Source organism: Fistularia commersonii, chromosome 26, assembly GCF_037954325.1.
Source record: "Fistularia commersonii isolate RoL2024-O1a breed Wild chromosome 26, RoL_Fcom_v1.0, whole genome shotgun sequence".
Classification (NCBI taxonomy): Eukaryota; Metazoa; Chordata; class Actinopteri; order Syngnathiformes; family Fistulariidae; genus Fistularia; species Fistularia commersonii.
Window position 1 is genome coordinate 9,894,588 of NC_141309.1, and position 26,326 is coordinate 9,920,913.

Genomic DNA, 26,326 nt, shown 5'->3' on the forward strand with positions numbered 1-26,326 from the left:
ACCAGGCCTCTCCTGCTCTCCTTCAACGAGCTCAACGCTTGTCAGTTTTACAAACACCGACTCATCTCTTTCTGGATCGTCATCATCCAGCACTCTTAGTGTGATGTTTGCTTCACTCTGATTGGCAAAGAACACAACAGAATCTAGGAGAGGGACAAAGTCCTGCCCCTCAGTTGCCCGGCCCAAACCCGGTGTCCTGTATGGTGCCGGGTCTGCCTCGTTTAATGTTCTGAACATGACTCGCACCTAGTTGGAAAAAGAAAAAAAAAATCTGAGTATGCATAAATGTCAGTTGACAGTTACAAAAAAGTATGTTTCTAGTTTTTCTATTATATTAAATGCTGGATAAATGCACAATTATAATTTTTTATCACATATTCCACTAACAGGAATACTGTTAGTCAAGTAACTAATTGATGACAATTTAATTTTCAAGGCTGCTTCATTGGGACTCACCATTCCCATCAGACCTCTCTTTCGCAAGATAGTGAGGGTGACAGTTGAATAACCCTCTGGGAGTTGAGTAGGCCTCGTGGCTTTCGAAAATACGAAAACACCATACGGGTGGTCGCTGGCAAGCACAGTCAAGGTAGCAGAAGTTCGGACACCCAGGCGACCATGGGAGACGTTAACCAGGGACACGACAAAACGCTTGTCCAACTCAGGGATTTCATCCTGAGCCACAGTGATGATGATGTTCTCTGATGTCTGACCTATCCCAAAGGTGATGTTACCAAAGCTGCTAAGAAATTCCCCCTCAGAGCTGGGATCAGCCCGCCAAAACACAGTCACATTAGAGAGATCGCCAAAAGACCGATCCACCTAAGAGACAGAGAGAAAGAGAGCAAGAGAACAACATTGTGTTACAATGAAATATATCTCATTTCCAGGATATTCTTATGTATCAGAACATTTTTGATTATTAGAATTGGTTCTTTGTAAAGTTAAAGTCAACTTTATTGTCAACGCTACCGTATGTTTCACGTATAGAGAGGTAAATATCACAGACAAGTTATGACTACTGCAACAAGGTTATGAGTCAGGAAAAAGTTAAGATGCTTTAAGTAAGGGTGTTTCAAAGAGAGATACGTCTATACATTTACCCTTCTCTTGGGGATTTACATTTCAGAGAAATCAAGAATTAGAAAGAAATCAATTTTTTGCCAGCGTGAGAATTTTTGTAAACCTACCTGTAGAACCACAGAGCTGTGTCCATCCTCCGGTTCAGTCCCATTAACAAACAGGGAATCTGGGCTAAATTGAAACACTCCATGGGCGTCATCTGAAGCAGCAATGGTCACTGTGATATGGGACGCAACGCCTAAACTGGCTGAAAACATAATACCAGATATAGTTGTTACATTACATTACATTGCATTTGGCAGTCGCTTTTATCCAAAGCGACTTACAATAGAGGACATAGGGACTGCAAATACACGATGCACAGGAAATATACAGAACAGGCATTGTTACTTTATAGATAGATCTGGTAACAGCAGGCAAAAGTATAACTGCAATAAGATCCATTTGATTGAGGGTAAACTGCTTTGAGACTTTGTTTTGATTTTTGTGTTATTTTATTTGAACAAATATACATCAAAATGTAAGGACCATTTGCACTGCATTGAAAAAGAAACCTTTGGCTGATAATTGAAAGCAAACTCATTACATCATATTTCCTTTTGTTTTGTTTTTATACATTCATTTCCTGAGGGGGCTATTATAAATACTGTAATGCAGGGCATTTTACTCAGTAGCTCTGTAGACAGGCAGTATCCAAGCATTGGAGGCATTTGAGAATTCTTTCCAGCTTACAAAGAGCTATTTGGACAGATAGAGTTCATAACATGAATAAATATTGGATCAGAAATAGTCCTTTTAGCAAATATCCTGCACCTGATCTATAATTGATCTTAATCTCAAGACATGGGACATTGAGGAGAGAGAAATGAATGTTGGTTTTGGGAAAGGTAGAGAAAAGGCATTAGGGAGGGAGAGACTTACCATGGTGGTGATAGGATGGAAGTAGGAAGTCAGAGTCACTCTCACCACTACCACTTCCTTCACCATACAGAAACTGATCAACTGAAGGACCACACACCAGGATCACACAGGAGTCACACAGGGTTTTCAAACCAGAGGGAGGGAGATAGGAAGGACGGTTGGTAGGTCGGTTCAAGGGGAGCACACAGTGGCACACAATTCACAAAAAAAAATTAAAATAGTGGGATACAATACAGCTTCAGTTTGGCTCTCCATAAAAGGAAAGCAACATCCCAAAAACGAGAAGGAGACAATGGTATAAGCTTGATCTCATGTTTCTCACCTCCGCCATCAGCATTGTAGAGTTCCACTCTGAAAATCTTGTCTAGTTCTGGGACAGGATTGTCTACGATCCGGACAGTGATGAACTTAAATCTTTCTCCCTGAAGGAATTCAAGCATGCCTTCTACTTGCTAGAGAAGAAACAATACATAAAACATGAATCTAGTTAAACCAGCAAAATGCGGAGAGCTACAAACAAATGTTAAAATCTTTACATTTAGCATTGAATGTATCATTTCTATAAAATAAATAAGTATTTACCTCATAGTCTTCAGGGCTGGAAGCTGTGAACGGAGTTGTCCTGTATCCAACCATGACCCTTGCCAAAAGGCCCTGGGCTCTGGCTACTAACAAACGTACTTGTCCATCTTCCTCATTGACAGTAAGATAGACCGGCTTGACAGCTGGGGAGATCAACCCCTCGCCTGGGGGGCTGAGTTGAAATTGCAACAGACCTGCAAGTGTGTGAATGTGTGTTTAATCAATGCTAAAAAGAAGACAGAGGAGGTTAGATATTCTGCTACAATAAAAAAATATCAAGATGGAACTAATAACACTGTTTTAAAGGTGTGTTTGACCACATACCATAGGGGTGGTCACTTGCTGTGACAGTTACAGTGTTGACTGAATTATTGGGGTCAATGCTTGCTCCACTGGTGGGTGTGGAGCCTGGCTTTCCATCACCAGACTCCGCTGCCAACAGTGTGATCTGAAAGGATTCTGCCAACTCTGGAAGGTTGTCGTCTAGCACCAGTAGGTTCAGTACCTAACACGATTATGCAAATAAATATGTATGCCAGGTTGATTCCTTTAGTTTCTGTTAAATATCTGCCAGTAATCCTACAGACAGCTACTGTTTAGTGTATAGTGTATGTAAATTTGAGAATTTGGAGACAGCCCGTAAACAAATGGGCAAATGGCAAACAGCAAACCACTAGGGGGAGCTAACTGTTAAGATTCATCCATCCATCTTCTGCCGCTTATCCTGCAGTCAGGATGGGGGGGTTCGTGCTCGCGCCTATCCCAACTGTCATTGGGCGAGAAGCGGGGTACACCCTGGACTGGTCGCCAGTCAATTGCAGGGACACATACAAAGACAGACAACCACTCACTCACTCATTCATTCAGGGCAATTTTCCAAACTTTTCTAATTAACCTGCTGCATGTTTTTGGACTGTGGGAGGTAACTGGAGAACCCGGAGGAAACCCACGCAGACACGGGCAGCCCATGCAAACTCCACACAGAAAGGTCCCGTTGTCGGAATCAAACTGCACTGAGGCCTAAGTGCTAACCACTACGCCTCTGTGCCATCCCCTGATAAGATTGAGTTCCGTAGAAATAAAATATTGAAACAGGCTAGTTAACATACATCCATTATCTACTACCATCCTGCAGTCAGGGCCTGCTGGAGGTTATCCAAGCTGTCATTGGGCAAGAGGCAGGGTACACCCTAGACCCAGTCGATCACAGGTCAGCACATAGACAAACAACCATTCACTCACTAATTCACAGGTTTCGGAGTTTTTCCAATGTATTCCAATTGCAGACATTGGAGAACATGCAAACTCCACACAGAAAGGCAATTCTACGGGAGTTGAACGAGGGTCCTTCACGCTGTGAGACGGGAGCACTAATCAGTGCGCCACCATGCTGACCCGCTATTTAACATACTGTTTATATTGTCTTACCACTATATTTATGATTCCAAGTATCATTAACAGTCATATTGAAGCATTGTCCCAATAGATTTCACTCAAGGCAGTATTATCTGGTTTGAAGGTTGTAATGATTGAAAAAAACAACAAATTTGTACCAAAATCACTACAAGAAACAAGGAAAACATAAATTATATATTAATGGATAATGTTGTCCATGCTAATTTTTGCAACACAAAAGCTAGCTATAGTGTTCTTGCATGATGTATTTCAATACTTTTTGTGCATATAATTAATTTAGACCACCAAAGATATGAACTAGAGGCCTAGTTGAACACTTGATAAGAGGTTGACACACAAACTGTGAGTTATTCTCGACCCCAGAGCACATACCTCAGAGCGCTGTCCTGGCATGAAATGTACAGCTCCAGTGGCATTAACAAAATCCTGGGCAGGCATCTCATCATCCAAGATATCCAGTTGGCTAACAGAGTAGTTGACATAAACATGGTCTAAAGATCCCCGCATGCGCTCAATCACGCAGGAAACTGTGGAGCCCTCCTCTGTGGTCTGTGATGGCAAATCAGGTAAAGTAAAATGTCAATTTTGATTAAACCACAGCAAAGGAACTAATAAATACTGAATACATTTGATAACTGTTTTATTAGAGTTGTGCCAAAATAAGCTACTCTGTCCATGTTCTTTAGGGATTTCACCCAATACCAGCATAGTATCGGTATGATTTACAGAGGAGTACCTGATAGTCCAAATGCCTTTACATCCTTTTCTACCCAAAGGGAGAACTCAATTTTCTGATGGAATGCACTAGCCGTGCCATCTGTTGTGGTTATGTAGATGAGCAACTAGATCTACCTCTCAAGTGTTGGAACTCCCGATCTACTTCTACAGGCATTTCCTGACAGGTAGACCTGCTGCAGCCACACCAGCTGTCGTCCTACTAGAGAGGGGCCAACCTGAGAGCCCACACAACCATTCCAGCTAAATAAGGAGGAACGTGCTTTTGAAGGGCATTAAGACTAATGAAATATGTAGCAGGACAGTGGCTGATAAACTAGTGGGGTTTCATTACATGTTTCCATGGGTATGGTTTTGGTGTAGACAAAACTGGATGATGAAGCAGACATCCGATACTTTAAAAGTGATGATGTATGCCTATTCAAGGTACTGGATTTACTTGCTTTGTTTTAGACTATTTTCTACTTCTATGTTTGTAGCTTAAATATTAATAAAGTTAATTCCACTACTTGCTGGTGGATCAATATCATACACTTACATCAGGTATGCAGGCTCCAGTAAATCCAAAAAGCCCATTGGCATTGTCACTTTTCATGACTCGCAGAGTGGCAGTGGGTCTGGGGATGGGGAGGCGGGCACCACCACGCACTGCGACAAGCTGAAGATAGAACACCTCCTCACCCTCTTCCTCTTTATCGTCCCTAACTTCCACCACAAATGACTTCTGCCACTCCTCCTGCAAGTATTTTAGGTAACCTGAAATGTTGCGCAGGTCTATTTTTGCAGGTTGAGTGTGAAGTTCATGGATGTGGCTACGGTTCAACTTAGTCCTGTACAAGCGGACATCCTGGAGAAGGCCCGTATACCTCTGTTGGCCCGTTGGATCTGACCCGATAAAAACTGGAGCAAGTCCTAGAGTGAACGTAAACAAAAAAAAAAAAAGTTATGTTTTTTATTGGCAATTAACTTTTCATACACACTGTGATTATGTTTCTAATAAATCTAAAGAAAGCCCAATTTCACATAATATGTATGTTACGATATAAATATACTATGATATGATGGCTATAGCTGGTAAAATTCAAGAAATGGTGGATTAATTCTGCACTGGTCATATCTTTGGCATCTACATAGAGTACCTGAATTTTTTTGATTCGTGCCCTAACCTTGCCTTGACCTTAAACCAAGTGGTTACTCTCAACCGACTTATGTTTTTTTTTTTCCATGATTTACATTTTGTTCCAAAAAGGGACATCATTAAAAGATGGCCCACTGACACATACATTTCAAAACTACTTGAAAAAAAAAAACAACAAAAAAAAAAAAAAAAAACAGGAGAAATGCAGGGAATCTGCCACAGTGAGCAAGAACAAAGCTCCAACACAAAGCCATCCATCTGCAGATTGAGTTACCAGTAGCACATAATAACACATGACATGAATGAAGATTGTGTGTATCTACTGCGTGTATCTACTGCGTGTATGTACTCCGATTGAAGTGTATCTACTGCGATTGAAGTTAACCGAAGAACTGCTGGGATATGGTCCAGCACAGGCTGTCACTGTTGTTTTCAATAATTGGAGAAAAAAAGATGAATACGATGCCAGCTATTTCCCTTTGCCAGTAACAATATCCAACAGTGCCGAGGCGAAGTGTTCACTCAAGCGTTACAGAGACTCAATAGTTCTGAACAAAGAGGAAAAGACAGGGGCATTTGGGGGTTTGCGTGTACATCTGTATGTAGGAGTACACTTGTTGTCATATGTGAACAATATAAAAATATAAAACAGATATGAGACCCTCTGTCCGTCAGCCGCCTACAAGAACGGGTAAACAAAATCACACGAGCAGGCTATAAAACTTGCACATAAACGACTAATAGCACAGTCAACATGGGGTTGTAAGCCTAAAACTGGGATTTGTGTCTCTTTGACACTGACCATGGTGCTGAAACAGCAGAAAACAAAACAGTCAGGCCTACACAGTGAGAGGAAATTTTGACAACTTACAATATGACCAAGTTTTTTTTTTTGCTTCCAGTTATTAATTGTATTTCTATGTAATATATTGACAAATTAACTTAAACATCAAGCATTTCAAAGGGACAGGAAACAACTAATTCGCACTCTATTATTAACTTTTGTTAATTTCATGTCACCGTGGGATTGTGAGAAACGTCTCAGCAATTCCTCTGTATGCACAGTACATGCGGAGAAATTAACAATAAAGCTGACTTTTACTGACATAATGTAGTTCCCAGTCACCTACTCAATCACCTAATTACATTTATTAAGTTAATTTTTTTTTTTAATGTTATAGTGCAGCTCACCTTCAGTGATGCCCTCTCCTTTTATACTCTTCAGCCCTCCATGAACAGGGTTCCCATCCAGGAAAAACTGTATAATCCCATCATCAACTGTAATGATCAAATGCAACCATGTATCATCTTCTGCAAATGTGGCTCTGGTCCATGCCACTTGAGTATTGTTTGATCCAAGAGCTGTATAGTACAGCATAATGGTCACATGAGACTCATTGGTATGGACCTTTACTCCATAAAACAAAGTCCCATCTCTGGTCCCTTTCGAGAATATGAAGCCATCAGTGTTGGATCTGGGAACTAGCCAAGCAGAGAAAGTAAAGTTGCCAATGGCAGGGGGGGCATCTTCGGAAGAAATGGTACCATAAGCTCCTGGAAGGCCAGAGAAAAACCACGTGTCTGTGGCAGAGTGGTGCCTTCTGGCATGAGGCCTAAGCTCAACCTCATCTGGGAAGGATGCGAGAAGGAGCAGATCATCCATTAGGGGAAAGCCGTTGGGGAAACGTCCTGACACAATCTCCCAAGCGACCCGTACATCACCAAAAGTACCCTGCTCTCTGAGGACAGTAAATGTGGTCACATCAGCCATTTCATCTTCTGACAATACATCCTCAGCTACTTCTTGGTCCAAGTTTCTGTCACTGATGGTAAAAACACCAAATGGGTCATTATTGAGGGGAATGACCAGTGAAGCATCGAGAGAAGTTTCAGCAAGTTGTCCACCGTCCCCGGGGTATCCACCTTCACAATGACAAAAAAAGAAAAATGAACATGAGTTTTGCCATTTGATATCTGACACATTTTAACATCTTGTTTGTCCTGTGCTTACCAGATATATTAACCAGCCTAAGGACAAAAGACTCATTGAACTCCGGAAGGTTATCTGCGATGGCCTCCAGGACTATTGGCTTTGAGTTCTCCCCAGTGGTGAAGGTTATGGAGCCAGATGTGTTGGTAAACTCCTCCTTTTCATCCAGCGGAGTGATTGAGTCATTGGAATAAAGTTGCCAAAAGACTGTTACATTACCAAAATGACCTCTCGCACGAAGGACACTGGAAGAGATGACAAATCAATAACTTTAGCAATCTGAAACTATAATTTCTTTTAGAAAAAAAATGTCCACTTGAACAGGAATTTGTCAATAAGAGATATGTTGTATGTTAATATTATTTTCAGTTATTTTCCAAATAAAGCTGAAATCGGGGAAAATGAATGTTGAAACGACTGATGTAAAATGTATGAGAATGTTAAAATTATTAAAAGATGCCTCTTTCTTACTTGAAATAATTGATTTTGCCCTCCTCAACGATTTTTTCTGTTGACTCCAGGGAGAAGATCCCATTGGCATCATCATTTGCTTCAACCACCACAGTAGCTGTGTCCGCTCCATACACGACAGCATCCCCTGTGTACACAAATATGATCAGGTGACAATTTTGCTGACATGGACATGTTTATGGGTATGTATGTGTATATATTAATTTTTATTTTGATTAGATTGTTTTTTCTTCCATTCACTTGAAAAATTCACATGGAAGATAATTTAATGACTGGTTCGATGGACAGATGAACATTATGGTTGATGATCGACAACAGGGAAAGATTCAGCTGAATGAACACTGACAAAATGCAGGAGACTTACACAGGCACATGCTTCAGGTTGCTAGGCTACAAGAGCACTGAAATAAGTATGCAATTCTTCTTAGAATTAAAAGCGACAAAATAAAGAGTGTCAAGGTCCTAGTCTCAGTTTGATTAGCTTCTAGCAAGGGGTTACTGACTTAACAAGCACTACACAAAGAAAAAAATCCCAGAATAAACCTGATTCCAACCATTACTCTAGTGTTCTTGGTGTCAGTAAGTAAACAGAAAAGGGGCAGTGAAGCCCCCTTCCTTTGTGATTAGGGAAATCTGGCATCTGGTAATTAAGCTCCAGTTGGAGCCTGCTGATCTTTCCTTCCAACCCATGTTACACAATACTAGGATTAAAAGAACACACAATGATACTGCAGAAGTTAGCTTCTTCTAAGAACAGGGTATATATCTTTATTGATTGCGGATGAGACTTTCCATCTTATATGTACTACAAATTAAACTACTTTGAGTTTTATGCTGGGTATATTCAACCTTAATAGATAAATTCGATCCCTCCATTTTCTGTAAGTGATTCTGTGCGCACTGACAAAAGAAGTTGGAATTACCATTCACACCTACGCTCCTCAAAAATCTCTATTCACTTTCTGTTTAGCTGTCATCCCAATCTTTCCTGATCTGGTGTTGTAATTTACAGTCCTTTAAATGTGTCATTTTCCCCCTGTCTCAAAGGAGGTATGTACTCACCGGTGGCATTGTACAGGACAATGTAGAAGCGTTCGTCAGTCTCTGGTATGTTGTCATCCTTTATGGCAACAGAGATAGTCTTCTTCCATTCCCCCACATCATACACCAGTTTCGTGTCATTGCTGAGCAAGGTGAGGTCATCTGGTGATGCGTCACCGTACTCTACCCGGTACATCACTGTAGCAACAAAGTCTGCCCACCCTGCCCTAAGAACAGTGAAGTTGGCCGCACCGCCTTCCTGGAGTCGTACAATTACAGGTTCTTAAAAGAAGAAAAGAGACTCATTAGAATCAAACTAGATAAAATGGAATGCCTAATTAGTTCAAACATGGAGATATTTGCAATCATCTTTCAGGTTGTTTTTAATTCACGGCAAAACTATTACCAGAAAAATAAAAGGGGTCATCATTTTTATTAATCTGTAAAGTGGTGTTGATTATGCCCCCTAGTCTTGCTCCGCCGCTTGCATTCACCAGTGTAATAGTAAAATGCTCCATGTCCTCTGGAATCTTTAAGAAACAAAAAAACAATTTTAAATATCTAAACTACAATCAAGGTCATTTTGACTTTAACTTATAATTATACCTCATCAGGTTCAGAGTGAATAGTGAGGTTCTTCATGTACTCTCCCTCTTTGAAGGTGATGTTACCCTGGAGTGGACTGACATCTCCGGACAGAGCAGGCTCCAGGACCCAGGAAACAGACACTTCTCCATAGCGACCCCTGTTCCTCACGACAGGGTACACTGCTGTAAATCAATATATAAAACAAAAATCTTTGACAACTATCTGCCCAACCCACAAACATTTTGTCATGCCTCCACATAAGTGGGATCGAAAATACTTTACAACTGATATTCTGGGACTCATTTATATATCTGAAGTTCTGAGCTATATACTCACAATTCTTGCACCTATGCTAAGAGTGAACAATGGTATTACATTCCTGAGATGCTAACGCGCAGCAGATTGCTTTAACTTTGTACGGGAAGTGAAATTTCTCTTTCAGCATCTGGACAAAGCATTAGTTAGGGGCCTGAATTTTATGACACAAACCTATATCACTCCCCAAATACACTTAATGCAAAGCACTAGAAAGGTTCATTTTTAAATCTAACTGCATTGTAAGTTTATAACATTTTTACATCAGAACAAATTTATGATTTACACCAGTTTTATATTTAGATGAAATACTACTTTATATCCAAAAATATCACAACTATCTCCAAGGGTGAGATAAGAAAGTACCCTGGTGTATGTCATCGGTCTTGCTCTCATTGATGGCCACTGTCATTCCAGACTGAATGAACTCAATGACCCCAAAGGGGTCATCATTCCTTCGCACTGTGATGTTGACCTCCCTGCGGTTGCCAAGGCGACTGGGAGGAGTGCTGTGGCTACTAAGTACCACAGAAAAGGTCTTGTCCAGCTGTACACATATAAAATACAAACAAATGGGGACTTAAAAATTACTTTAGATAACTCATCCAGTTCCTCTGTGTAAAACGTTCAGCTCATACTGTAATAAATTAAATAAAATACAGATGTATATCTTTTCACATTTTCTGAAAAATCTAAAACAGTGTAACATAACAAATTGTCTCTACCTAATTGTGATTTCATGATTGTGTGTAAAAGCAATCAGTTCTTGATCTCTAAGCTATGTATTGATGAAATTTAATTGCCTTGTTTGAAAAGATGAAATGGAAAAAGAGCTTTGCTTTTTTAAATATCTAAAATACAGTCAGTTTTCACTTGACTCCAGGATAAATGTTATTCATTAAAAGGAATTGATTTTCAAAATTTCAAGATAAATATTGTGTTGGCCATATTCTCACCTCAGGCACCCCATCGGGTCTTGCCACCAGCGCAACCACTACCTCTCTCTCACCCGGTTTAAACTCCAAGATTCCTGTGGCCCCGTAGAACTCAGCATTTCCAGAGGGCATGACAGTGTACCGCACCAGCTGTTTCAGCAGCTGTCCTTGGGTTCTGACCACATGGAGCTCCACCGCCTCACCCTCCTAGATGTAAGTTTGCAGATGCAATAATAACCAGAGGAAATAACGGTATGTTACACCACAAAAAAGACATCCAAGAGAAAGGCTTATAGTAACAAAGTTCAATTTTAGACTTACGTTGATTACCCAAGGACCTCTGGATAATGGCGAGAACTCAAATACTCCACCTGGGTCATCATTCTCCATTATAACAATCACTCTACTTGTAAAACCAGCTTTCAGGATCTGATTTTTGTTGTTACTTCTGTGGACAAATTCAAAGAATTTATTTAGCTCAATTTTGTGTACTGTATATCTATATGCATGCATACTATATATACGTGTGTGTGTCTACATATATATACATATATATATATATGCACACACATACATACATATATATATATATATAGCTATAGAGAGAGAGCTATAGAGAGAGCTGTACAAAACAATGATGCTGTATGGTTGAGAGAGAGAGAGAGAGAGAGAGAGAGAGAGAAATAACCAGACTCTTTAACACAAAGTTAAAATGTTTTTACAAGCTCAGTATAAGATGGCCACTAGGTACAATTCAATCATGTTGTTCAAAGACAGTTAACAAGATTGAATACAACACTCCAAAAAAAAATTTAAATAGAAGTAGCATGCAGACTATAGATTATTAAAATTGATAACATACAAGCATTTATGAGAAAAAAGGCAATAGCTTTTGCCAACCGAATCTCATTAGGCAACTAAGGATGTAATTTAATTAATTCATGCACTTGAAACAAAATGGTAGGTCTGCATTTGCTGCATTTTTTTGGTATCGTTTTTGTCATGAAGAGACATATCACCCTCTATCTGTCATTTGATGTGTCTCACTATATCAACATTAGTTGTAACAGCTCCAGCTATTAAAGAGCCAATTATAAAGTATGCGAATCAATATGTTATGCAGATTGCCATTGCTCTACTGAGGAAGTTCTGTTGTGTTGTAATGTGTGTGTTGAAAAAAAATCCTACATAGGATTTGAATTTTCTAAACAGTAACTAGGGAGATACTGTGTTGACTCCACAGGAGTGTAACTGTACCGGTAGTTGTTCAAGATAATGGACCCAAAACTACTCCACATTCCTTGGCACCTCTCGGCACATGGAATATCAGTATATACATTTGAGTGTGAATGAATGAAGGGGTTAAGTGTGAAAGGCTTTGTGTGGCAATACAGTCGAGGACTACACTTTATAAACAGAACACATTGACAATAATAGGCAAATCAGAGACTGTATAAAGTGCTCTAGTCACAGCCAGTTCACTGCATGCATACAAACATATCTGTCTTTCAAAGGGGTCACAACTGAACCCGGTTAAATTAGAGCCCAACACATAAAATAGATTGTTGTTTACACCCAAGAATTACTTTCTTTTTGATTCCGCTTTTTCACACCATCCTAATGCCCCTCATCCCCACATCAACCAAAGATCCCGAAAACCATGAAGTAGGCCCTTCTCTGGGAAACAAAGTCCTGATTCAAGATACACAAAAGGCCGAGGTTCACTTCAATCTCCACTTACCCAAAGTACACTATAAAGCGTGCAGTTTCCACCCTGCAGGGAGGAGCGGAGGAAAGAGAGCTGCTGTTCTCATCAGAACATAGACCAAGATTATCTCACCCAGGCAAAGCGCACACACACACACACACACACACACACATCTCCAAAATTCTAAGGTTTTTGATGGAATGGAATGAAGCTTAAAAATATATAAACAAAAACATAATATTCAATGCTCCTGTATTACATTTTTAGCACAACTGCATTAAGTATACTGTATGTCAGTTCGCCTTCTTACCTATCCAGAGTGAGCAGAAAGGTCTCATTGACTTCTGGTATGTCATCAGCTAGGATGATGAGGTTGATGGAAGCATCGCTTTGCCCAGACTGGAAGACGACTGAGCCATTTAAAGGCTCCAGATCATGAGCAGTTACATCTTGATGGTTGGTGCCCATTGGCTTGAGACTCCAGAACACAACTGCCTGACCATCTGTCCCATCACGCCTAAGAGGGAGGGTCACCTGTATATAATACATATTTCGAAATATAAATACCATACCACATACCAAATAACATTTAAAAAAGTAGAATGAACGTAAACCCCATACATGCATCATGTCACCTTTAAATACTGCTGCTACTACTACATATTTCTTGTTTTTGTAACTATAGGTTCATGTGAGTGGATGTATACATCAGTATGCATCAATCTTATTGATACAATACAAAATTATTCTTTGTTTAATTGGGAAACTTGACACAATATAACCTTTGTATAATAATGCAACATTTCAAATCTACAACTCTGTTGATTAATGAGAAAGTATGTATGACAATTAAAGTAGATTTAATGTCTGTCATGCAGCACAAGATTAATTGATTTGAGAAAATGTTTTGGATTCCAGTATATATAAACAGAGGATTTTCTTACCATGCTCACATTGCCGTCCTCAGGTTCAAAAACAACCACTGTGCTGTTAATGGTAAAACCAATTTCCCCATTTGCAATGTCTGGGGTGACAGTGAGTGTTAGGTTTTGAGGTCCCCCAAATCTAGGGCTGTTTGAGGGAATTCGGGTTTTGACATCAAGAAGTTCCAGGGCATTTAACTGCGGTACAGAAAAAACAACAACTCAGTTTATACATTATTCAGACAAGGAAAGCCCAATAAGGTGCATTCTGTCATGAGCCAAATTGGTCAGTCACTCTATTCAGGATTGTCAAAAGACCTACATTTAAGTGTGTGACATAACTGTTGTTTTAGAGAATGCTAAGGAGACTTTCCTTCTCCTTTGTATTTTTTCTGCCTCTATCAAGTGATGTTCTTACTTGAGTAATGTTCCCGTAAGAACATACAAACCATTAACTCATGCAAATAAGACACTTCAACTTTGGATGTAACTTGTCTGAATTCATAAATAATAATGAAAAGAACATCTTTCTCAGATGTACCATCAAAGCAGTGAATAAAATTTAAATATCTAAAGTATGTAATTACAACATATATGTTGCTCTGTGTAGGTTTTCATCATTATTACCTGTATCAGAAAATTAGCCCCATTCTGCAAAAAAGCATCATTCCTGATTGGAAGTATGATGTGGACTGTCTGCTCATGAGAAAACACCACATTCATGGATTTGCTAACATTCAGAACTTGCTCGCGGGCAAGCACTGGGTCTATTGGACCTGCAGGAATGTAGAGGGCAGTGAAAGTCATTGACACAGCACCCATCATGCCACGGTCTCGCACGAGGTTCAAAGATAAAAAACGGCCCTCGGGTTGGCTTTGGATACTTTGCTCTTTTGCTGGATCAAATCCAAATACACCATAAACATCATCACTGTCCTGGATGTAGAACACCAACTGGAGAAAGAGTAGAGAAGGGCCTCAGTAACTATATTGCATTGTATGTGTAAAAGAGACAAACTTCCAGAAGAGGTGAATTAAGGCTTAACATTTACATCAAAATGCATTTACTAAATTCTGTGGAATACATACACGGCGGAAGGATAGGAGAGAAATAGGGAGAAAGTAAAATAGAGCCCAACAATAGTAACACAGAGCTCTGTATTACCTTTAAAAGGTAAATGGTCTCAACTGATATAGCGATTTCATACAACTTTACTCTAGATAGCACTCATCCAGTCACACACACTCACTTGGGGTTCTGTTTCTTGCACAATGACACTGAGGATTAAGAAGCATACCTTCCAACTGGAGGATGCCTGCGCTACATACTGAGCCACAGCTGACCCTTTAGACACCACCTGTGATAACTTTTACTCACTGCTAGAGAACTTCTGCTGAACAGACTAACTATGGCATATACACTCGATATAATCTAAATTCTCTAAATCTTAAAAAAAACATCCAAACTCAGACATTCATTTTTTTCATGAATTTCTACTTAGTAAGGACTAATTATACTCAACTATTCTCCACCATGGCACATACCCCATATGCTCACAGTTTAAAATGGTGGCATGTGGTAATGTGACAGAGGCAGAGGTTCTTAACACCTAATAGCATTAAACTAGTAAAACTACTATCTGCCCACTGATATAGTAACAGGCTTGGTTAAAGATGATAACTATGAAAAACACTCAAATTTCACCAAAACTGCTCGCTTACTCTCTCTCTCACACATACACACACACGAATGCACATAAACAATTGACGGGAACAACTAATGAGTGACTTTTAGACATAATTACAGGTTTGCCATTGAGACACACATACAACATCTGGAGGATATATTCTCTAAAAATTATGTTTATCTAAAATTAGCACCTTTAACTAACTCCACAAACACATGGCTATTCAAAGATCCATTCTTTACTAACCTCCATGGGTTCATCAACTTCAGCATCCCCAGTTACTGAATTAGGGAGCAACTTTAGCAAAAACGCTTCTGCCTCTTCAGGCAGGTCATCTCCCACAATATTTATAGGTATCACCGCCATCACATGGCCGGCAGGAAATGTCACTGTCCCCGCCATGGGCCACAAATCATCCAACACTGGAGACGGATCACTCGAGTTTCGGCTGATTGTCCAGTTACAAGATACATCACCATAGCTCCCCCCATTTCTCACAATGGTAATACCATCAAATCTGGGGAATGATGAAAAGAAAAAATGAGACAGCCGTATATATTCTTTTAACATTTTGGGACACTGCCTTGATATTTCAATATATGGCAAGAACCATGTCACAGCACTTAGAAAAGGCAAAATAGGCAAAATAATCAAGCCATTTTTAAACATATTAACCTTTGTGTCAAGTCTTCATTGATGCTGATAGGCTCAATGACCACGCTGCTGCTGATTGACAGGACGCCGTGAGGCTTATCATTGGGCTCGATGGTCACTAGCACAACATTGGGTGAAACCAGCACAGCATCTCCTCTGATGGTCTCCTCCAGAAGGATCAGATGGAAGGATTCTGCAATTTCTGGCACCTCGTCATCACTTATATTAAACAGCAGGCTGAACTTGTAGACAAATGGCGGGAATGTAATGGTTCTGACTGACTGCAGGTCCAAGAAATCCACAGATGGTGTGGCACTGCCAAGTCCTTCGGAGCTTACTACCATGTAATCTACAGCAACCTAAAGACAGCATAATAAATGCGAGGACAGTATACTCATACATATATTTTGGTTTACATATACATATTCATACATATATATCTGAGTGCAGCTATACTGATAACTCTTCATGTCTTTGCTTTTTTATGTGTTTATTTGCTTCATATGACAAATCCACAGAAATATATTCAGATGCATGTTATTTCAGGAAAGCTGATCACAATGTTGGGGGAAAAAAAATGTACCTCCGTGTCAGCAGAGCCAATGACTTGCCCATCCTCGGTCAGCTGACCACGTGTCACATAGAGAACAATGACTCCGGCAGATTCCGGTACTATCATGACAGATTTAGAGAACCTCAGTGGACTGTCATTACGCAAAATTCTCAGCTGAACAGCGCTGGCATTGGCCTTGAGATGTGCTCCTCCTGCGACGCCTGTTAGCCTGATTGTAAACACCTCATCATCCTCTGGGATCTGAGTAAAACGAATGAAGCACATTTTTGGTTAGACACAACTGACAAGAGTATGTGGCAGATTTCACAAATTAAATATGTCTACATGGATGTGAACTCAGGTTTTTTTTCTTTCCTGATAAGATGGCAGAAATGACACCTTAAAGTAGCTACAACTGAGTCACCTTCATTCAGCTTTTCTCAGATCTCTAGTTAACCAATATGTGATGTGTGAAGGAAGTTTAACTTGGAACTATTTACCTGGTCATCCCGAATGAAGATACTGAAATGAGCAACAGCATGTCCGACAGGAATAGTGATGTTGCCTCTATCTGGACTGAGGTCCTCAAAGGCAGGGTTGGGACCTCCAGAGATCTGCAAAAGGAGATTTCGAGGTCTACTTTGGATCATGTGAGTCAAATCTTATTGAAAATGTATTTCTATTACATATGGTTTCTGACACATGTATTATATTTAGATCTTCTATCCATCCATCTGTTGTCAACCGCTTATCCAAGTCAGGTTAATGGAGGATGCTGGAGCCTAATCCCAGCTACCATCGGGCGAGAGGCAGGGTACACACTGGACTGGTCGCCAGTCAATCGCAGGGCCACATAAACAGACAGACGACCATTCACTCTCTCATTCGCACATCTTGGCACTTTTTTAATTTAGGTCTTAATCTCCACAACGACTTAAGAAATTACTTTCTCAACATTAAAAACAGCCTACTTTGCATCTTTGTTTCAAAGTGAGCCAATCAAATTTGGCACTGTTCTCTCACCTCAAAGTTCACTGTCACTATTCCATAAGTCCCCTTCTGTCGAATTAAGACAAGAGGCACATACTGGTTTCCACTTCCTGATTCATTGACGATGATCTCTTCAGTCTTGGAGGAAGAGGGCGACACCAAAAGACCATTAAACAGAAACAGTGTGGCCACGGTCAACATTTTTACGGTACATCCATGCATTTTAAAACACAGTGTAAACAAAGCAATTCAATGTTAAACTTAAAGTATTTAATGCATCATACTTTATCATTCAGAATTTGTGGAAAAATGGAAACAGCGACTGATCTACAAATAATAAAACAAATCTGGAGGACTTAGATTCTTACCGAGTTAAAGGCAATGATTCCAAAGGCATTGTCATTGGACAGGATGGTTATAGTAGCCTTGTTTTGTGTTCCTACAGTAACACCATTGGAGGAGCTCTAGAGAAGGAGGGATTCAAATGCATACATTACAAATACAACAGATACAAACACATAAACTATATTGAAGAACACATTGCTGCTCCCAGCCATCATCAAATCCTGATGTTTAAACTCATGGAAATCAAGAGAGTATTCCTCACCCACAGCTTCATTTAATTATTTTGCCCCCCCTGAAAGGCAATTGTAAGGAAATACAAAAACAGGAAGTTCTGCTCTTAGCTTGGCTAATTTGTAAGTTTACCTCTCAGTAGGACATCTCTTTATTCTTGAGCTGTGCTCTGTGAATCAGCACTAAGAACTGACTAATTTCGAGCCCTCAGTGAACTATAATTTTAACAATGAACCCACAAGAACACCATCCTGTCACTTATGCAGAGAATGTTTCCCATTTTTTGAACATAATTAAAGAATGAAGAAAAGTCACTCAAGAATTTCGACTTTCCAAAATTGGTATTAGTGAGCTTACTCGTTTACCAGCTATTGAGCAACAGCTGCAGTGCCAACTGTGGGCTGACTTCTATTTATAACACAAAATACCTTTGAGTCGAAGATTGTACCTGTAAAATAACCACTTTTATATGTTGAATTCACCAAACTATTCAGAGAGAAGTGGCATTCTTGTGTGTGTGTGTGTGTGTGTACAAGGACTCACATGTGCCTTCATGCACATTTATATCTGATAATATGAGAGCAGCAAAGGAGTAAAATGAGAAACAGTCATGGCCTCTACAGTCATCTCCTAATTTAAACATTTTTAGGCTGTAACAGACGGTTGATTTCACCAATAAGCTCTTTTAGGGGTCAGGTCACAGACACAGGATGCAAGCACTTACGCAAAGTCATGCCAGGACATTGGTCACATAAACATACATTATCTTATAGACGCATTTACATGGATGTATATATTATATTTGAATGTGAATAGAGATTTGGAATACATGAAGATTTTCCATTGTCCTTCCTTTCTGGTCCTACAGCCAGTCTGCCCATTCCCAGCTTCTTGTCATACAACTTAAATACCCCAATGAAGACAGTGAGTCAAGTTCACAGAAAGTCTTACAGTAGTATTTCAGCTTGAAATTTTTCATTCCATCTAGGTTCAGTTTTCCTCCGGACCTCCTGCTCCCAATGTGTCGGGCATCTGTATTTCTAATGTCTTGGACCATTGGCATAGATTGGCTGAGTGTTGTTACAACAAGAGCTTCAATAACAGTTTAAAGTACTGTCAGCTGGTACCAGAACCATTTAACATCCCATCATCCACATCTTGTACAAAGTTCTATAATACTATTAAATAATTCTAGCTCTCATATCAAAAAACAGTAGTGTTACTGCCAACAAAATGTTATTTGATATAATTTAGACATATCATTAAATCAAATTTGTTTAGATAAACCAAATAGCACTGCTAATGGGATATTGAAGCATTCAGATTTTATAAGAACGCTGGTACTATTCTACATTTGATTTCAGATCACAATCTTGATATGAAAGCCTCTCAATTAAATGACATTTCACACCGTGCCTGCTTTGCAACAGTCCAAGTAGGATGCATCTACAATAGTTCTAATGAATTAGACACTACTACAACATTAAAGAAAAAAAAAAAAGAAAAAAAATCAGACACATATCTGCCAGACAACCTGTCAATAAGGGGATAGCACAGCAGTTGGTTCGAAGCTTTGTCTTCCCTGTTGTGTAAATAGGAGGGCCAAGTGGGCCTCTTCTAGTCTTTCCCCCTTTTAGTTGGGTAAACACAGGCTTTGTTATATAGAACCATAGACCACATTTTTTTTCCTAAATTCTATATTAAATCAATTTGATGAGACTTAATATTCTTGTTAGATGTTCACCATTTTTGTGGATTTCTGTACATACATTAAAAATCAATGATCACCATCAATGATATTTGTTTTTGTGATCACACTGTCAAGACTGTGAGGGTTGCTCCCAAAATTCATCAATCAAACTTGACAGCTAAAAGCTACATGAAACCATGGAGATATCAACTGTGTGTAAGGCATCACTGGCTGAGGGCGCATTCTTTTGAGAAGGATTTACAATGTAAACACAGACCATTTGTGCATTAAATTTTTTCACACTATAGTTTACTGTATTGTACATTATTAGCAGTGAAATGGACTTTGTGGAAATACTGTACAATGTCAACAAAAAAAATGCAGCTGTAGATTTTTTTTATTTGAGAATTACTTCACCGTGGACATGTATGGGTAAACCGCTAACAAATCAAAGTAAAGGAATACATGATGCAGCAACCATTCATAGACACAATGTGCCATGATACAAACCAATGAGGGTAACAGAATGCTAAAATCTGTGATTTTGGAAAGCATAACTGATTATACTAAAGATACTATTGGCAAAGTCCAGCAAACAGGTATTGTGATTTGTCAATTTCTGAAAAACAGCAAATAAGCAGCAGCAAAGAATTACAGAATCACTTTTTTAAAAACTGGTTTGCAAAAGCATCTGTAACTGGAACCCTTTCAGATGATGTCTGTGTTATGCATTCTGACAACTCCTGTGGAGAAGAAACAACAAAGAACCTGCAGTTCTGGGCTGCCTGGGGCTTACTGGGGTTAATAACCCCCTTCCTCATTGCTTAGTAGATGGGCCAAAGGTTTAAGACAGTCAGGAGATAAATTAAAACAGTTGAACTCAGGAAAGGAATCCTGTAGCCCCCCCCCCCCAAAAAAGAAAAACCACAATCCTGTAAAAGGGTAGGGTTTGGCCAGTTAAGGAGTGTTATACTATAAGATTCAAGTTGGATGAAAGAACTGGACTTGGAAAAAAAAAAGATTGAGTTAGGGATTTTTAATGTCATCACTGTATATGTTTGTTCCCCTACACCTGAAGAATATGTATTTTGCACCACAATGCTAGTATTGGGATCCCAGGTCGTGTCTGTGTGCAGCTCCTTTCACCTCAGTCTTTCACCAGTGACTCAGATTGAGCAGGAGAATGATTTCAGCTGGGGTGCAATGCACACCAGCTCTTTAGGCTCAGATGGTTTTCGAGAGAGGGTACAGCCACATGGACCCCTCTCCTGGATTCCCCTTGTCCCTTCTTGGCGGGTCTTCATCACTAAAGTAAGATCCATTATCTCTGTTTCATTCCCAAGTACAGAATATGCCGTCTCCGACTAGGCTTCTTCCCTCGTCGGTGTATGCTACCTGACCGGACCCTGCGTAGCTTCAGAGGGTTGACGTGGATCCTGCAAAGCCCTCGTTCATCCCCTTTGTAAATAAACCGCTTAAAACACTTTACCTCCTGTGTCTTTGTGTTTTGGGTGAGGCATCACCTCTGGAATCATGTCTGCTAGATTTACAATGGCATATCACCAATTTGTGTGGTTTCATTATGCAGGAAATCTTTCCAAAAAACTTCTGAAAGAACTGTAAATCTACAAATCTATTATTGCTATAGATGCAAATATGGAGAACTATGGTCTTTTACCTGTATTGTGAGGTTGAAGGTAAATGTCTCATCAGCTTCTGGCAAGTCATCATCCTTTACAGCAATGAATATGGTCTTACTAGATTCAGTGGACAGCAGAAAGGCTGCAGCATTAATAGCTTCAAAGTCTCCAGTGTCGGCTCCTTCCAGCTGGAGGAAGAAATACCAGGTTAGCTGCATCTTTTTAGACAGATGAGAAACAGGGGTGATGGTTGGACAAGCAACATTTTTTTCAAACCTTTACAGCAGAATGAGCATTTGATTTGTATGACAACTGCTTATATACCGGTAGTACGCAATAAACTTGCTTCATTTGAGTATTACTTGAAAGCCCAAATAACTAGAAAAGAGCAATAAGACACCAACTTAACAGCTTTCTACTGGCGTGGCTAGCAAATCTTGTGAGGAAAAAGGAATACTGTATTTCTTGTCTAGCAAGTTAAGGTATTGCGCCAAATGAATACTGCCGGTTATATAACTTCAGATAAGTTTGGCACAGAATAAATAAAACCTGACAGTAAAATGATTGTATGCCCAATGCATTTTTTTCTTTAGCTCGTCCAGTCAGTATGTATTTAGTTATTATTCTGAGCCCTCTAATCAATCAGAATATTCAAATCATGGCTTAAACTCTTCATCATATTGATAAACTCTGTACCAGTAAAAAGGCTGGTCAGTTCTATTTAACTAAGATGAATATGTTCAGTAAATGTTTACAAGTAAAATAGACTTTATATGGTGTGCGGTATTGTTTGAAGAGCTCAATTAAGTTTATTGTACATTTATGACACATAACATATAAGTGTGATGAAACTGAGACTAAATACCTAAATGTGGAAAAGGTAAATCAAAAGCATTAGAGAGAGGCTGCTCAGTTTCAGGTGAAGATAAAGATAGTAAGACATGGAAACACAGTTATAGTTAAGCTTGTCCTGTTACCTACCAGAACCAGAGCAGTCACATTTACTGGGTCTCCTATTCTCCCAATGACAAGTCGGACTACAGCTGTGCTGCTCTCATTGACGACAAAGTCGGTCTGTCCAAGAAACTGCAGCGAGGCTCGCTCAGACGCAGTGCCAGGGGTGGACAGAGCCAAAATCAACCCAGCTATGAGGACAGTGAGCATTCCTACAGAAAGAGGTAAAAAAGAAAAAGTTAAGAAGTATCCAGTATGAGGGACAGACTATATGGAAATCACTAAGGCTTTTTGGACAGACAAAATATGATATAGTTGGTAAACTTCAATGTCTGTTTAGCCAAAGCACAGTAAAAAAAAACTCTACAAAGACCAAGAACCTGAGCCGACCACTGGATGTGAGTCCGGATAGATAAATTACACTTTACGGATTATTGGGGTTTATGTCTATTCCATTTGTATCAATAAATGCCTTTCTGAAACTGATTAAAAACGACAAAAGTGTTATGGCTGATGAATGAAGGAAGTAATTTGAAATGGCAGTTATTTTTACATCTGTTGCCCTGCTAAGCTGGGGATCATTATTTTACTGTTTGTGTTCTTTTTCTTAATGATATCAGCACAATGAGTAAATTGTTTTCTATGTGGAGGAATCGTCATAACATCACAGTGACTCAGGAGATATATTCTGTAACGTAAATTGCTTCATCTTTTTCCCCAAGCATGCAAGGCTTTGGACTCTGAAGACAGTATCATCAGACAATGAGACTTTGGGTGAGCAGGAAATAAACCACATCTCCCAGTCATCAAGAAAAAATGGAGGTAGGCTATTTGTTGAGCTGCTCCTGTTTGCAAGAGCGAGCTTTACACAATAGATTCAGACATGAATTAGCTGCGATAACTTTCAGAGGCAACACAACTAGACTTAAAAGACAAAATTCCCTATGCACATTTCTAGTACAAATGTTGTAATTGGATGTCAGATACAGAAAACAAACCAAATAAAAAAATGTTGTAGACTTGTTCACTTTCAAAATGATTTCAACACACCAGTGTAATATAAATTTAATGCGATCACTCATGACATTTATTAGCAATTGTGTACTGGCAGAGTTCCTCCTTTTTCCTAATTACTTTCCTTGCCTCCTCTAATTATCCTCATGACTTAGCTTTCCTCCTCTACTACCCTCTGCACTCCAAATCCAAACATCCTCTCTTCTTCTGCTCAAATCTCTCACCCAGAATAATCTTAAGGCTGGATGGAGTAGCTGAGGCAGTTGTCATGGTTAACAAAACAACACAGCATGACAAGAGGGGTGGAGTCAGTTGAATACTAAATTGTGGCCACTGTGTTTAACCTCTCTACCGCCTTTCACCACCCCATTCATGATTGCACATCAAGGTCTTGCTAGAGGTATAAAAACATAAGGACCTTGGGAAAAAAAAAAGAAAGAAATCGGCATTACAAGGCTGAAAAAGTAACATCAGAAACTGTGATTGAAGTAAAGCTGTTTGCCGCCTTTTTCACAAACCGAATTCTTTTGCTCCGTTTGACACTGAAAATAAATGTTTTCCCATTGCTGTTGAATTAATCTGACTTCCTTAGTATTTTGTTTAATAGCAATCACCACGTAATTAATTTAGACAGAAGGACATAAAACTAAATCTGTATTTCCAATTATCTGATTAAATTGGAATCAATGCATACATATTATGGTAGGGGATGTTTCGTGTGTAAGGGTGATGATTTTTGTGCTCTGGCTTGCGGATGTATGCATGTACATGAATGGCATACACCCACCTTGTGTGAAGGTTCCTGGGAAATCCATTAAAAAAGGATTTAGAGCTGGTGGGTGGTGATGTTGGACAGTGGGGAACAGAGAGTTGAGGCCAAGGGGGAAGAGGTGTGTGAGTTGATAGACAAAAAGAGTAAGGGGCTAAACATCCTGGTAATTACTCTGCTCCCTTTACTCGGCTGGGAAACTTCCTTTCTCTCTAAATGAGAATGAGTGAATAGCAATAGTAGCTTGATCCTCAATTAACATAGTAACATGTAAATTTCGGATGTTTAAATACAATAATGCAATATGACCTCCTAGATTGCAATAAATAACAAAGCTCAAAAACTATATCAAACAAAATGTATACAGAACAATGTCGAAGAACTGATCAGAAACCAAAATTGTAAAAAATGTTAAATGAAAACTCTATGTTCTATGTCTGTCTTTATCATTGTTATCGAAAATATTCCAAGTATACTAATACTAAAGAAAACCAACGAAAGTAAAACATATCAAACTAATACTTGTCCAACTTATAGTCACATTTTTTGGTCTAGCTGAACATCACAACCCTGGCATTTAAACCACTTAGATGGCTAGACTGATGCTTTACTTTATTATACAAATCTTTCCCTCTTCATGCTTTTTTCACATTCTAAACCAATTAAGGCAAAAAAAAACTCTCCAGTCTGATGTTTCGTAAATTAAAAGTCCTTGCCAATTGTGAGAAATGGGAATGGCAAAGCCAATGAGGAATTTTTGTACAAGCCAACGCCTGTAGAATGAACAACCTGGTGGGTGCCTTTACTCGAAATGATTAACCCTGAGAAGGCTTTCACGAAGACAAAAGCCGCATGTAGTTGGTAACATTTTCCAACTTCCAGCATTTAATCAAATGTTCCATGACCTCTGTTAGTTGTGGTCCTCACTAACTGGGTTCAGAGGAGTCTGTGGTTGTTAAGATCACCTGGACGTGAACTGAAATCAATTCTTAATGTCAGTTTGGTCTGGCAACGTCACAATCAAAGTCCACCACTTGAAACTTTTCTCTATAAATAACCACTAATTTCAAATCAAGCAATGAACAATCAGTATTCATTTAACCTTGGCTCTTGTAAGAGCTCTGTTCATGATTTTAAGGACAAAAAGTCTTGATTCCTGCAAGTCAATACGATTTTACCCTGACCTCTTCAACCAATTTCAAAACAGAATGGTGGCCCATTTCAAAGTCATTGACCCTGATGCTATCCACCCTTCACTGGGACCAATAGAAAGCAGATGCTTTGTTGATGGTAAAAGTCAGTTATATTAGTGACAGAATAGTTTTGCCGGCATCATGTGTGGTGCCAAAGCTGACACCGGGGGTTACAGGGGGACCAAGGATATGTCAGTCACAGCAAAAGCTGCATGGAGAGTCTGGCGCAGATCTTTGACATTGATAAGGCTGTGAGTCAGAGCCCATGGAGAGACGCCTAAAGAAGCTTACGAAAGTATTCAGGACTCAATTTCATAAATGCACACATGCATGTGTGCGTAGACAAATGGCTTTATTTAAAAGATCTGCCACAGATGCCGTGAGCATTCAAAATTCAAATCATTCATTTGAATTACTATCTTTATCACTTATGGACTGACAAACACAAATATCCTTTGGAAAAGAATATTTTTGTGAAGGGAGAAGCCTTGGTCTCAGCATTAAAGCCCTGACAGAAGCACAATCAATGAAACTCTATTCAGGATATATTATAATTGACATTCTGAAATGGTGAGTCTTTGCTTTTATGATGCACAATAATTAATTAACCAAGAAATACATGAACAACTATCATTTTATCAATTTAATAAAGTTACAGTATTTTCAGTTCCACAGGATAAACCAAGAAAATGAGAATCAATAATAATAGACAATATTTGACAAGCATCATGCACACAAAAATAACTGTGGCAGATAAGG

The 26,326-nt window shown here is 39.3% G+C and overlaps 1 protein-coding gene across 1 annotated transcript in view; it reads right to left on the bottom strand.

The window, feature by feature from the left end:
- Positions 1 to 26,326, bottom strand: part of adgrv1 (adhesion G protein-coupled receptor V1) — a 98,520-nt gene that overhangs the window by 59,904 nt on the left and 12,290 nt on the right. The window contains exons 2-30 of the mRNA XM_086174148.1: positions 22,619 to 22,803; positions 21,676 to 21,825; positions 18,100 to 18,195; positions 17,765 to 17,869; positions 17,242 to 17,355; positions 16,772 to 17,002; positions 16,210 to 16,547; positions 15,781 to 16,051; positions 14,474 to 14,800; positions 13,868 to 14,044; positions 13,234 to 13,457; positions 11,537 to 11,663; positions 11,237 to 11,422; positions 10,647 to 10,827; positions 9,984 to 10,147; positions 9,784 to 9,907; positions 9,399 to 9,659; positions 8,337 to 8,463; positions 7,887 to 8,110; positions 7,067 to 7,798; positions 5,276 to 5,649; positions 4,375 to 4,551; positions 2,911 to 3,091; positions 2,587 to 2,780; positions 2,327 to 2,456; positions 2,005 to 2,085; positions 1,191 to 1,330; positions 457 to 822; positions 3 to 246 (exon numbers count right to left, since the gene is read on the bottom strand). Coding sequence (XP_086030274.1) covers positions 3 to 246; positions 457 to 822; positions 1,191 to 1,330; positions 2,005 to 2,085; positions 2,327 to 2,456; positions 2,587 to 2,780; positions 2,911 to 3,091; positions 4,375 to 4,551; positions 5,276 to 5,649; positions 7,067 to 7,798; positions 7,887 to 8,110; positions 8,337 to 8,463; positions 9,399 to 9,659; positions 9,784 to 9,907; positions 9,984 to 10,147; positions 10,647 to 10,827; positions 11,237 to 11,422; positions 11,537 to 11,663; positions 13,234 to 13,457; positions 13,868 to 14,044; positions 14,474 to 14,800; positions 15,781 to 16,051; positions 16,210 to 16,547; positions 16,772 to 17,002; positions 17,242 to 17,355; positions 17,765 to 17,869; positions 18,100 to 18,195; positions 21,676 to 21,825; positions 22,619 to 22,801 — 6,229 coding nt within the window. The 5' untranslated portion in view covers positions 22,802 to 22,803. The remainder of the gene's footprint in view (positions 1 to 2; positions 247 to 456; positions 823 to 1,190; positions 1,331 to 2,004; positions 2,086 to 2,326; positions 2,457 to 2,586; positions 2,781 to 2,910; positions 3,092 to 4,374; positions 4,552 to 5,275; positions 5,650 to 7,066; positions 7,799 to 7,886; positions 8,111 to 8,336; positions 8,464 to 9,398; positions 9,660 to 9,783; positions 9,908 to 9,983; positions 10,148 to 10,646; positions 10,828 to 11,236; positions 11,423 to 11,536; positions 11,664 to 13,233; positions 13,458 to 13,867; positions 14,045 to 14,473; positions 14,801 to 15,780; positions 16,052 to 16,209; positions 16,548 to 16,771; positions 17,003 to 17,241; positions 17,356 to 17,764; positions 17,870 to 18,099; positions 18,196 to 21,675; positions 21,826 to 22,618; positions 22,804 to 26,326) is intronic.